At 45.6% G+C, this 14,660-nt stretch overlaps 1 protein-coding gene across 2 annotated transcripts in view; it reads right to left on the bottom strand.

Moving 5' to 3' along the window:
- MAPK13 (mitogen-activated protein kinase 13) overlaps positions 1–14,660 on the bottom strand; it is a 150,255-nt gene that overhangs the window by 37,319 nt on the left and 98,276 nt on the right. For both annotated transcript variants that reach the window (XM_078644345.1, XM_078644346.1), the window contains exon 2: positions 656–785. In XM_078644345.1, the coding sequence (XP_078500471.1) occupies positions 656–785 (130 nt within the window). The remainder of the gene's footprint in view (positions 1–655; positions 786–14,660) is intronic.

Raw genomic sequence — 14,660 nt, 5'->3', positions numbered from 1 at the left:
TTACGCCCTTGTTAATCATGATGCTGATGAACAATCGCATAGTCATTTTGATTGCACTGCAGTGCCTTTTGTATTGCTGAATTTTTATATATAAAAATGCCAATAAACAGATTTCACAAAAAAAGAAGCAAGGAAACAAGAGTGACGTCGGAGCCAAACAGTGGTAAGTAATGGGTGGGCTCCAAGCCCATTTTAAGCTTTGTTTTTGTGTGCAAGAGATTTCACAAGCATAGCACAAGAGCTGTGCAGGGAAAAACCTAAAAAGGAAGGCTGTGCAGTCTAACTGTGGTGTAGCTGAGGAGTAAGGATGGTCTAGTAAAAGAGCACAGGTGACAGAATGGTCTGGTGCAGGATGAAGCCAAGCAGGCTGAGCAGTTGAGCTAACCTGTGGTACATTTGAAATGCGATGGAGACTCAGATGGGGCCACATGTGCATTGCGCATTTTGAGACAAAACTGACATAGTGGGAGAGGGTAAATGCCAGGGTCTAAAAATGATAATACAATCACGGGTGAGGGCAGCTTAGGCAGACATGTCCATAGGTGAGGGTTGGCACATTAACACTTCGATGAGGTGCAGCTGGGTGATAATCAATATTCACTCACCCACCCAGGAGAAGGAATAGAGCAGCAGTACGGTGCTGTGGGATACTTACATTTTCATGCATCATATGCTTCAGAAGTGAGAGTTCACGGTAAGCTCTCTTGGCAAATATCTCAGACTGGAACGGCCGGTTCAGCTTTTTTATGGCAACCTTTATGCCAGTCTTCAAGTCCATAGCAGAGCTATTGGGAACATAAAAGGTTAATATTATAAGTACACAATCCGAATTCCGACATCACATCAGCTGAATCATAACACGCATTCAAGAGCTCACTATGTCAGACCCTGTTCATGCTGCTTGGATAACCATTTCTAAAAGGTACCCACCCTCAAACACAATCCAGTCAATTATTTGTTACTTCTTTTTATTGGCATTTATGTTTCCAAGATTACTGAGAAACACAAAACACTAAGTGAAAGAAAAGACTATTGAAACCTCCCCAACCACTTTTCTAGCTAACACTTCACAAAGTGTTTAGCATAAGGTGTCCAATATCAAATAATTTAGCCTTACATACATTTATATTAACTGAGCAGGTATGACTCAACTACACCATCCTTATAGTATTTTAAATATTTATATGGCATTGAAATGTAATTTGAATTGTATATTCTGTTAAGGATGATTATCATTGACCTCCTTAAATGAAGTAAAACATATTTGGATTTTTTAGACCACTCTCCACCCACCACAGCCCCTGAGTTGTTCTACAATCATACACACATATGAAGGTCTGGCTTGGTAGTGCAGCTGCCACATACATTATGTTAACGTAGCCCCACTGCTTTCTCTCAATGCAAGAAGCAGATACTGCTCGAGGGCAGGAGAGGAGTGGCTAGCCCACTGTTGTGGGCGCTGACTGTTTAGTCAGCTTCAGGGCCAACCAAACCAGTCCTACGCACTCTGCATGTTCTCTATGTGGGTTGCATGCAGCCTACACAGAGAAAATGGCCTCCCCACAGACGCCTGTGGGGTCGACGTCCCAGCCAATCACAACACTGCCATTGCAGCATTGTGATTGGCTTAGAGGAGGGGAGGGAGACTGCCTGCGGCACCATCCTGTTGTAGACAGTTAGGACAACGCAGACAGACGACGCTGGATGGGCCGGCAAAGGTGAGTTCACTTTTCTTTTTTTTTTTAAAATGAAACCTCTCCACCTGTGCACCCCCATTCCCGTGTGTCACTCCACCCCACCACCCACCCGCAAGTCATACCGGCCTCGACTGGGTCTGATTTGTTTCTTTTGAAATGTTCAGACCAAGCCGCTAGGCCTGACTTCTTTATCGTAAAAATCATACTTTAAAGGCAATAAGGCTGTCAGGGTAGATTGTTACTATACTGTATCAATTCCTTATAAATATGTATTTTATTATATGAAATATCAAGTGCTAGCATTGAAGTCAAGGAAAAGGATGTTGGTTACCACTTCTGAGAAACCCAGTGGATAGAAGATCTGTACTGTAATGAGCCTTGTGAAGTTCTCTTAGGAACATTTTAAGGTTTCGCGTGGGTGTGGCAGCGCAACTGCTCCGCCTCTACGAGAGATATTGTTAGAAAAATGTTTCTAAAGGGGACTGTAAGTCCGCCCCTCTTTCCCATAGGGTAGCGTCAGCGTTTTTGGTAAACGCTGGCTTCCCATTGTCAAAGAGGCTTTTTGGTTGACACCCTGTCCGCTTTTCGGACTGCTCCATTGGATACGATAGCCTGCTTTGCGGCTGCCGTGAAGACTTTTCTTATCTGCTTGTTTATTTAACAAGCAGATAAGAAAATTCTTCACCACAGCTGTGAAGCAGGCACGGAGCGTGGAGGCGCACAGGGTCACAGGGAGGACAGGGGGATCCCGGCAAACTCTGTGTTTTCTTGCCATGGCAGCACCGTGTTCAATTTTGCATCACGCTTTCACTTTAAAGCACAATGCAAAAATAAACACGCTGCTGCTTTTCTAATTTTTTTTTGGAGTGCCCGGGTCAGATGAAGGCTTGAAATACAATTTGTAACACACTATCAGGACATCCGATATGGAGAACATTTGAAGGTAGGAATTCCGACCAGCAATGTCAAATATTTGATCAGTGTTTTCTTCCTGCATTGGACCTTTGGTTCTCACCGCAAGTGTACGTGTGGTACAGGATTTAAAACTGATATATGGATGTTGAATTTTTATTGTCACAGTTTTTGTTCATTTTCTTTCAAACCCTCTGTTTATTTGTTTCTGAACCCTGGCTCTCTGGTCAAAGTGTCACCATCCTGGTTGAACATTAAGCACCGTCCCATTTCGCCCTGGGCTGTTGAAGTAAATTCAGACCAGGTCCACCCCTCATAATGGCGCCCCTTGATGTATGCTGATAATGAGTGGGAAAGTGGAAGCTGACCGCTTTCAGTCGGCCGGTCGAAGAAAAAGAAATTAGAGATATGTTAGCCACCCGGGTACACAAGTCAATCAAAGTCGCTAGGTCAAAGCACGCCTGGGGTTTCCGCGTGTGCTCCGGTGCTATAGACTCCGTGTTTCTTTTGGATGGAGCCAGAGAACCAGGTCAGCAGAGCTGCTTTAGAGGGCGAGAACCAGGTCAGCAGAGCTGCTTTAGAGGGAGAGAACCAGGTCAGCAGCGCTGCTTTAGCGAGAGAGACCCAGGTCAGCAGAGCTGCTTTAGAGCCAGAGAACCAGGTCAGCAGAGCTGCTTTAGAGGGCGAGAACCAGGTCAGCAGAGCTTCTTCAGAGGGAGAGAACCAGGTCAGCAGCGCTGCTTTAGCGAGAGAGACCCAGGTCAGCAGAGCTGCTTTAGAGCCAGAGAACCAGGTCAGCAGAGATGCTTTAGAGGGAGAGAACAAGATCAGCATAGCTGCTCTAGAGCCGGAGAACAAGGTCAGCAGAGATGCTTTAGAGGGAGAGAACCAGGTCAGTAAAGCTGCTCTAGAGCCAGAGAACCAGGTCAGCAGAGCTGCACTAGAGCCAGAGAACCAGGTCAGCAGAGCTGCTTTAGAGCCAGAGAACTGGGTCAGCAGAGCTGCTTTAGAGGGAGAGAACCAGGTCAGCAAAGCTGCTCTAGAGCCAGAGAACCAGGTCAGCAGAGCTGCACTAGAGCCAGAGAACCAGGTCAGCAGAGCTGCTTTAGAGCCAGAGAACTGGGTCAGCAGAGCTGCTTTAGAGGGAGAGAACCAGGTCAGCAAAGCTGCTCTAGAGCCAGAGAACCAGGTCAGCAGAGTTGCATTAGAGCCAGAGAACCAGGTCAGCAGAGCTGCTTTAGAGGGAGAGAACCGGGTCAGCAAAGCTGCTCTAGAGCCAGAGAACCAGGTCATCAGAGCTGCTTTAGAGGGAGAGAACCAGGTCATCAGAGCTGCTTTAGAGCCAGAGTACAAGGTCAGCAGAGCTGCTCTAGAGCTGGAGAACTAGGTCAGCAGAGCTGCTGTAGAGCCAGAGAACCAGGTCAGCAGAGCCGCTCTAGAGCCACAGAACTAGGTCAGCAGAGCTGCTGTAGAGCCAGAGAACCAGGTCAGGAGAGCTGCTCTAGCTCCACAGAACCAGGTCAGCAGAGCTGCTTTACGGCCAGAGAACCAGGTCAGCAGAGCCGTTGTAGAGCCAGAGAACTAGGTCAGCAGAGCTGCTGTAGAGCCAGAGAACCAGGTCAGCAGAGCTGCTCTAGTGCCACAGAACCAGGTCAGCAGAGCTGCTTTAGAGCCGGAGAACCAGTCCAACAGAGCCACTGTAGAACCAGAGAACCAGGTCAGCAGAGCTGCTTTAGAGCCAGAGAATCAGGTCAGCAAAGCTGCTTTAGATCCAGAGAACCAGATCAGCAGATCTGCACTAGAGCCAGAGAACCAGGTCATCAGAGTTGCTTTAGAGGGAGAGAACCAGGTCATCAGAGCTGCTTTAGAGCCAGAGAACAAAGTCAGCAGAGCTGCTTTAGAGTGAGAGAACCAGGTCATCAGAGCTGCTTTAAAGCCAGAGAACCAGGTCAGGAGAGCTACCCTAGCTCCACAGAACCAGGTCAGCAGAGCTGCTCTAGAGCCAGAGAACCAGGTCAGCAGAGCTGCACTAGAGCCAGAGAACCAGGTCAGCAGAGCTGCACTAGAGCCAGAGAACCAGGTCAGCAGAGCTGCTTTAGAGGGAGAGAACCAGGTCAGCAAAGCTGCTCTAGAGCGAGAGAATCAGATCATTAGGGCTGCTTTAGAGGGAGAGAACCAGGTCACCAGAGCTGCTTTAGAGCCAGAGAACAAGGTCAGCAGAGCTGCTTTAGAGGAAGAGAACCAGGTCATCAGACCTGCTTTAGAGCCAGAGAACCAGGTCAGGAGAGCTGCTCTAGCTCCACAGAACCAGGTCAGCAGAGCTGCTTTAGAGCCAGAGAACCAGATCAACAGAGCCACTGTAGAACCAGAGAACCAGGTTAGCAGAGCTGTTTTAGAGTCAGAGAACCAGGCCAGCAAAGCTGCTTTAGAGCCATTGAAACAGGACATTGGGGCTTATTTACAAGCCCCTTGCACCGCCGCTGCGTCACTTTTTCCCCACACAAAAAGTGAAGCACCGGGGGTGCAAGGGACTTGTAAATAAGCCCCATTGTGCCCATTCGAACACAATAAAACAGTTATGTAACCTTTACACCACGGAAAAGGTGAAATAAAGCACCAGTTTCTAAAGTTATTCCTCTTTCCACAGTTACTGGTAACTCCAGTCTCGTGCCTGAGGTCTACTACATTTATTGCAATTTAAAACTTCAGGTATCAAAATGAAAAGTTGTGTGAGCTATTAGCCTTACACTGGCTGAAAAACTGCCTCCTACCATAGGACTGTTACGAGTGTCTACAAATCTAAGATTGTATTTTGGGAAGTAGATGATGCACCTCATGCCTGCAACATAAAACAAGCATTTGCAATGCCATAGGGCTGGCATTACAAAAGATTTGAGCTATTGGCGTTGCAAATGATAATGTTTGTTAAAAAATATTCCAGCAGTAGCATAAGTAATGAAATAAAATCCACGTACCACTACCACCACCACCAGTACCAATACCACCACAACCAGTACCAATACCACCACTACCACCACCGCTACAAGCACTACAAGTACCATAACCCCCACTACAATTATTGCTATTACTACTCTGTGGTGCTAGTAATATTAATAGTGGTAGTTATGGTACTGGTGGAAAATTACTATTATAAATTACAATACCTGTTAATTATTCAAAAGGCATTGCCATTTACAATACCAATAGCTCTACAACTTGCAGTTGCGAGACCTATTGCATTGTGAATACTTGTTATATTTTATTTCCCAACTGTCACTTTGTACATAGTTGTAATTTATGGCTGTTTGCATGCTGGTTGCCTAGTGGTAAATATGTTCCATACAGTAGGTCTGAGTTGGTTATTTTGACAAGCCCATGATAAAGGATATATGCCTCAAACTGTTGTTCTTATATCTCTCTAATCTACCAATTCAGATGTACAAAAGTCTCTCTGCAGCGCACGTGGCATTTTTTTCTCAAAGATCTTGAAAACGATTGTATAGATTTACACCAAAACAGGTTGTTGACTTTCAGGTTGTTGGGCACAGGCCCTGCATCCAGCTGCTTCTGCACATGGCCAAAGGCCAGGCACAACGTTGCATGGCTGCACGAAGCGTTGGATGCAAGGTCTTGATACATGTCAGGCTCGGTGGTCCACTCTTGCTGCATATGGTCAAAGACCACGCACAATAAGGGTTCACATAGAAGGCTGGGCATAGGGCTTGGTCACCCCCAATACGGCTAAAAATTGTGTGCAGTGGGTGTTGGTCAAGGGTTTGCCTGCAGCCCACCCTGCTGCTGCATACACCAATCAGGAGCAGCAAGGGGTTATCTGTATGGAAGGAGATTGGCTGCAATTTGAGTGGGACACAGTGCCTGGAGACAAGTCAGGTCTTCTGGTCAATCCCTGCTCCACATGGCCACTGGTGGTGTGCTGCATGGGTTGGCTTCATGGGGGTGCCCAACATCCAACCACTAAGTGCACAGACTGAGGGCACATGAGGGTTGGGCATAGTGGAATATAAAACAATGGTAGAGGGATATAGTAGAGCATCAAAAAAAGCAAACAATGAGTGAAGAAAACCATTAAGTCTATGTTGTTGTTTTGCTCATGAGCCATTAACCTCAGAAATTGAAGAAAAACACAGCTTGCTAGTGGAGATATTGAGCGGTGACAAGTATGGTCACTATTGATGTCATCATTAATATGATTCTTGATGTCATCTGAAACAAGATATTTGTGGCCATGAACAGCGTATTAGGGAGATTTGTGATTGATTGGCTAAATATAATTGACGAATTTCAGAGGTTTTTTTTCCAGAAAAATGCATAACTTTAACTGTTTTCTTCGTACTTAATTTACTTATAGGTATAACACTTTTTATTACATATGTAGATCTCGGTGATGGTGGTCTCTGTGGTAATATACCTCCCGTGTTTAACCCAGGCATGGCTTCAGCCTTCCGTATTAGAGTTATTCTGGATATTCAGAATTTTTTTCTCATGAATGATGGATCTCAGCTTGTCTGTCTCCATCTTCTTAGTCACTTCCTCTCACAAATCGTGGGCCTATTATTGGTAATGAGCAAGTGGAGAGCATCCTTTGGTGTTAGGGGACCCTTTGCTTTGCTGCATATTTCCAGGGCCCACATTCACTTGTGACTAATTTGGGTCCCCCTCCCATAAATTAAGCAGGTCTCCTACAGGTTTCAAATTGATCAGTGATGCCTCTTCACACACCTGATGAATAGTGAGGAACCGGAAATCGCTGTTGGATATGGACAGCTACCCAGTAAGTTGCCACTACCTTGAACACCTTTCAGTAAATGCCGCCGCACTAGTCTTTGGTGGAGTTTTCCAATTATTTCTTCACTTTGGGAATTACCTCAGCGTGACTGGTAGCTCTCCATGAGTTCTAGCTCATTCCAACATCTGTTTCCTTGCCCTTGATCAGTGCAGTTTTTGGGCAGGGGCAGACACAATTGAGTGAAACTGGTGTGAATCTAGAGGCAACCTAACATTTTAGCTAGAGAGCTACAGAACTTTGTTTTGAAGGAAAAGAACAAAATTAATCGTAATTGACTTCGATCTTGACGTATTGCTATCAGTGTGTTTATATATTCCGATTGTGCCCCTCCCACTCCAGCTGCATCGATAGCCCATGTCTCTATAGGAAGTGCTTGTGCAGCTGTATTTATGAAATAATGTCCCAGATGGGGTCGGCCTATGTGCTCTGGGATGTCACTTGTCTCCTGAGCCCTTCTTCCATTTTCCTCTGCCGTCCCTCACCAATGCCACCTTGCTGATTCAACACACTGTCACTCTGGCTCCATGGGAGCAAAAATAGAGTGGCTTGAGTTGCTGTAGGTGGGCACATGACTGCCATTCAGGCACACAGGTGGGCATGTTTGCTTGTTCGACACAGACACTGGGTAGCTCCAACTTCAAATGTTTTGCCTGGAACCGTGTAACAATAACATTCCTAGATGGCACATAAGCTTCTTGAAGGTGGATAACAATTCCAACTTCCAAGATGCAAACCACAACAAACCCCCATCCAAGAAGAAAATAACAGAGTAATTCATAAACGTAGAAATTAGTACAAAACATTTTAAGAAAGAAAAACATAGAAAAGATAGAGAGAAACATGGAAACACAAAAGAAGTTAAAAGAGAATACATTACAAGAAACAGTAACCTAAATTCACATTAAATACAGCATGCATTTCAAGGCATAACATAACCCGTCCACCAAACAGGCCCATTAATTTGCCTCGTGATATGTCTCGGACGTTGGCTGTCACATGACAACACATGGTGATTATGCGCTCTATAAATCTATTTCATTTCATTTCATTATGAGATGAAGAACCAGAAGCTGGAGAAGAAACAGAATCAATCAACAGAACCAGCTTCATTTCCATTTACCAATCAGGACATGCTCCAGACTTCACCCATTATTTAGCCTCACAACATTTTTCATGACAGTTTTAATCACAAACGTTCTCATAGATACAGCAGTGGCGCCCAACACAAGTAAGCGCATTGAGGCGGTGGATGGCGCAGGGCGCAGCAGGGGGGAAGCCAACAGAATAGGTGCTATTTATTTAATTAATTAACCTATTCTGTCGTCTGTCAACTTTCCCTGTCCTCCCCCACGAGCTTATCTGTGCAGGCCGCTGCCGAGATGCAGAGCTGCCCTTTTCTGTGTTTTCAACGGCCCTAGCAAAGGATAGTAACCAGGAGCCTACCCGGCAGGAAACTGGGCAACTTCCCACCGTCCCCCAAGCTGGAAAAGATGAAACAGCAACGAGAATGATCTGCACAACTCCGATAGTGGCAACCTCAACGGAGGGGAAGCAAGCGAGGATAGCCCCGGACAAACCACCTCAGGCTTCTCTCCCCTGGCAACAACAGAGTCAACTAGGAAACTCAACTTCAACAATAAATATGGAAAAAGATTCTAAGGCCATTCGTGCAGTTGTGCAATTAGATCAGAATGAGCCTCATCAGCTAACACAACAAAACCCCGCTGCTAAATGGATGGGGCCACTCGAAATCCCAACCTATCCCCCAAATGATCCGCCATTAGCCCCGAGATACACATTGCTCAAACCAGAGTATATTAAAAAAGGACGCCACGACTTGCTGAACAGAGGCAATGTTCTAAAATTACTTTGGGCCATACCCACTTTAGCAGACCTGAATACAACAGATTTATTCGCAATAGAGTTTCTCACTGCGGATAATCCAGCCATGCTAGAAATAACAAGGGCATTATGGAAATCAGCCGTAACAGCCCAGAGAGTATTAAATCACCATCTCACCTTCAAAAACTGGGGCATCCAAATCAGCCCCTACCAATCTCCAGCCTATCCAGCACCGCTACTAAACCTGAGCCAAAGGTTAGGTACTAAAGAATGCTCAAGGCCCTCAACCTCCATATTAAGAGGGGCACTTGGCCACTCATCACCGAGAAGGGCTTTCAACTAAGGCATACAACATGGATCTCCTAGAGCTGAAATGACATGCGGACGCAACTCCTGGAACGCGGATCTAATTACAAGAACCATACAACTTGTGACAGCAACTCAATGACATAATAACCATATAGACCCTAGCAACAATAGACAAAAAGAACCAGCGATACGTCTCTGCTCGTGGAACGTTAACGGTTTAGTGTCAAAAATTCAAGACCCAGAATTCCAGCAATACCTTAATAACTTTGATATTATTATGCTTCTGGAAACATGGTTCATGGAACCACTACGCATACAAGGGTTCCTTTGCTTTGACCGTCCGGCCGTTAAGGGTAGCAAAATGGGCCATTCTTCAGGGGGGCTGGCAACCTATATTTCAACAACATCTATATCAACAACGGTGGTAACTGGCCCGGAAACAGATGTAGCTTTAGCAGTCAAACTCACTCTTTCCTTGGTAGGGGTACAAAATGAAGTAACTCTGCTAAACGTATACATCCACCCAAAATGGACAGCAATTGACTCAGTAAAGGTAACAGATCAAATAACTTCCTATCTAGGCAGCGCCGAAAACCCCAAATCTTATACTTTCGGGGGACTTGAATCTATATCTAATGGAATCATCCAAAGCAAAGGAAGTCTACCTCCAATCGTTAAATTACAATTTACCAACACAAGGATCCTTTACGCTTGGGAGGCCTAACAGGGTAAACAGACTTCTGCTGGAAGAACTAGAACACCTAAATCTTAGGGCCCTCAATGGAAGAACAGACGGCGATACTCCTCCAGTGGCAAGCTACCACACTGAACTAACAAGCAAGTCAAGTCAAATTTGCTTTATTCGAGGTTAACTCATAAAAGCATATACAGTTGACAGTAAAACCATTAAAACATTAATGTTAAAAGTAGGACTTAAAACAAATAAAATACATCAATTTCATTACAAGATTAAAATTTACAAGTGAAATGCAGACACTCTTGCAATACATCATTTACAAGGTTAAAGAGATAGCTGACTTAAAAAAAACAATCAACTGCCTAGGTACTTCTGATCTAATAGTCCATGACCAGCCAAGATATTTGGCGGTGGCTATTGCTATAGGCAGTAAAGTGCTAGTGCGTATAATTCTTAGAGCAACCACACTACTAGTCGTACCTAGATTTTTGCACATTGGGGTAAGCCAGATGCGTCTTGGCTCTGCATAGATCGTACAAGCAAATAAAAAATGACCAATTGTTTCATTATGTGCTCCACAAGAGGGGCAATTGCTAATTGATGGTCCACCCCACCTGCCTGTCAGAGATCTAAGGGGAAGGGCACCCGCTCTGGTTTGGAAGTACAACTTCCTATCCCTCGGGCTAGTTATAGCGTCCCAGTAGGGTTCTAGGCTGGGGTTAGACTTTACTTCTAGGAATCTTCCTGCCATAGTCCCTGAACTGGTATCGCTCCAGTTTCGAGCGGCCACCTTTTCCCAATAGATTTCTTTAAGGGCTTTCTTTGGTGGGAATGAAGCTACCTCTGGGTTTTCCCATAGCGTGTAAAGACCAAGATCACCCAGCATTTTCCTAAGTTCATTAAGCCATCCAACTTTGTGAAACACATCTGCTTTAATAATGTCCAGAAACCCCTCAGCATAGTGTGAAAGTTCAGGTGTAGTCCAGAGTCTACGCCAGTACAGAATTGGACGCAATCTGGCCAAGTCAACAACTGCCTTCCTGCCTAGATCATACCTAAGCGGCAGCAAGGGAGTACTCTTAGGGAGGCCAGTAATGAGTCGGAAAAACTTATTTTCCGAAATTTGCAATGGCTGAAGGTTTTCGTAGCCCCACAGCTCAGCACCATAAAGTGCTGATCCGAGGGCTTTGGCCTCATACACCTGAAGAGCTGGTTTTATTGGTTTTGTCAGGGATTTTCTATGCTCAGAGCCAAGGGCACCAGCTAATTGTTTGTGCCTCATTACTGCAATATCTATGTGTTGGGACCATCTTAAGTCATTTGATACATGGATTCCCAGGTACGTGAAGGCGTTAACTACCTCTAAATGGCGACCATTCATGACAATGTGAGATCTACAGCCACGGTGAGGATTAAAAACCATGAGCTTAGTTTTAGCCACATTAACTTCTAAGCCATGCTCCCTGCAGAATTGGTCAAAGATAGATAAAGCGTGCTGTAGACCACTCGGAGTCTTAGATAAAATCAGAGTGTCGTCTGCAAACATTAAAATCGGTATCTTGGTGCCAGCCAATGAAGGGGCGTCCACATTTGCAGACAACATACGGGCAACCATTGATAAACAACGTGAACAGCGTGGGAGCCATCGAGCAACCTTGGCGAACTCCCCGCTCAACCGGGAAGTCTGTGGTAACCATACCCTGCCCTCCCCACTGAATCTTTGCAACATTTGCTTCATGGAGCCTCATTAGCATTGTCAAAAGTTCTTCTGGTAGGCCCAAGTTCTTCAATACCTGCCACAGCTTAGACCTTGGGACTAGGTCAAAGGCAGCCTGTAGATCGACAAAAGCCGCATACAGGCTGCCCTTGCCTAGTAACACAGTCTTCCACTGCAATAAGGTGAAACGAAAGACCTGGTCCATTGTGCTGGTAAATTTTCGAAATCCTGCCTGGACTGGTGACAGAGCATTGTTCTCATCGGCCCAGTCCAAAAGCCTATTGACAACCACCCTACCAACCACCTTTTGGATGGTGTCTATTAGGCTTATGGGCCTATAGTTTCCCGGTTGGGATCTGTCTCCTTTCTTGAAAACAGGGATTATAACTGCGCCTTGCCAAGACACCGGTATATTTGCGCCCTGGGCAACTGCATTGATAAGAAGAAAGATGTACTTACTCCAGCGCTCTTTATCATTGATAAAGAGATCCGCCGGCACCCTGTCTAATCCCAGAGCTCTACCACTAGACACTGAACTCAGAGCCATCATAACTTCACTGCTACTAAATGAGCTGTCTTTGTAATAGGCAGGTCTAAAGTCGGCCATCAGATTATCAGGCTGTGTGTCGGCGTACTGGGGCTTAAAATAATTAAACCAGTCCTCCTGGGAAACGTTGTTATTGGGAGGCTCAGAAACACCCCCCTGCCCCATTTTACGATGTTCCAGAATAGCCTAGAGTCTTTTTTGTCACTATCCTCCTTTAACTCTTGCCAGTGCCGCTGGTCCCACAATTTCTTGGCATTTGCTATACTTTTCTTATACTCTAATCTGGCGAGGCGAATAGTCGCCAGTTGCCTCCCCTTAATAGCTGCACCTAAGGCTATTCTGGCGTTCCTGCACTCAGTATTGTACCACTTAGCCGGCTTAAGGGTTGTCACACTGCCTCTCTTTGCAGGTTTCAGGAAGTGATCCCTAATGCCTGAAAAGAGGTTTTCATGGATTTTTGTTGCTTTGTCACTACCTGGGTCCGGTGGATTCGCTCGCTCGAGAGCTATTACTGCTACATCAACCTCAGTGCTGATACTGTCCATGACCTGCTGGTTAGCCTTAACATATACCCATTTTAACCGGCGCATATCGTTAGTGGGGACAGTCAAAGGGTCGTTATCCATCTCAGATGTCAGGACCACGCCGGTTCATGTGTGTTCAACACACAGCGGATTATGATCACTTTCAATTCTAGATTTTACCTCCATATCAACCACTTGTGTCCAGAGCTTCATACTACATAGGACATAATCGATTCTGCTCCTATGTCGCCCATTGTCAAAGGTATTTACCCCTGCCTTGTCACTCTTTGTCCTCCCGTTTAATGCCCTTAGGCTATTACCATAGCATATTGCGCTTAGAGAGATGATATCCTCGGTCCAACGAGTAACAGGTTTCAAGTGTAGTTTGGGGACACCCCATTGCCTGTCCTCCTCTTCTCCAGCAAAATCATTATAAATGGCCAAAGGTTCGAAGGTTCGGTTTAGATCACCCGCTATCATGACGTTGTTATCCAGAGAGTGGGTTTCGAGGAGGGAGCCCAAAGCCGCACAAACTTCTGACCTCCCACTCCTGTTACCCCTGGCATAAACATTATAGATATCGAGCCAACCCAAAGAGCCCAGGTCGACTCTAATAAGTTGGATATCTTTGTTTCCGGTGTCGACCACTTTGACAGTAAGTGATAAGCTCTGCCGAACCCAAATGGTAAGGCCACCCATGGGTCGCCCCTTATGACCCTTTGATGCTGGGACATAGTAGTTCAAGTAGCCCTCGGCAAAAGAAGGTGCGCACAGCCACGTCTCCTGGAAAATGCACACATCAAAGATGTTTACAAAACTTATCCAATCATGGGATTCCTGTCTGGGATTCCTGTCTGGAACGTAGCCCGGCAATATTCCATGAAACCAACTTGCCCACGCCAGCCCCGGTCCCCTCGACTATTCTATTAGAAGTTGCTACAGTGGGGGTAGTAAGCAGCCCCTGTTCAGCTTCACACGAAAAACCTGAATTCGGGTCAGTTATGGAAATGGAAATCTCCCCACAGTTCTGTCCTAGCTTTGAATTAGAATTGGGAAGATAGTCAACACCCAACACTATCCCACCAGCTGTCTCTAATACCCCCGTGGTTTCCTCCCCGTTCAGGATCCCCCGGTTGGCCTTATTTCCTGTAGATGGATCTATTGGATGTCAATCATTGCTGTCCAAACCAGAACAATTTCTCTCACATGCTCTACCCCTAGCACAAAGCATTTGCTCCTGAGACTGGGGGCACGATTTTCTTAGCTGGATCAGAGATTGCCCAGGGGCGCTGGTTCTGAATTCTAAAGCAAAGCGATTTTCGACAAGAGATGCTGATTTCAGGGTTAACTCTATAGAGTCATATTTATGGTTTGGGGGGCTAATCCTTTTCGCCTCCAGATTATCTTCCATAATCACTGAGCGACAGCCTCTAACGTGCCGCAGCCAGTGAATGGCTTTATTAATTAGGGAATCTGGAGTCTATATGCTAACAGTCGCCAGTTTAGGAACATTAGTCATGTATATTTTGTTATGAGAATAATCTTTATTAACAAAACTAGTCCCTTTTTTCCCCAGGGTAGTACCTCCTGGTGCTCTCGCCCCCTCTA

Source organism: Lissotriton helveticus, chromosome 5_1, assembly GCF_964261635.1.
Source record: "Lissotriton helveticus chromosome 5_1, aLisHel1.1, whole genome shotgun sequence".
NCBI lineage: Eukaryota > Metazoa > Chordata > Amphibia > Caudata > Salamandridae > Lissotriton > Lissotriton helveticus.
The sequence above is the reverse complement of the archived record's forward strand: the minus strand, read 5'-3'. Positions and strand labels throughout refer to the sequence as shown.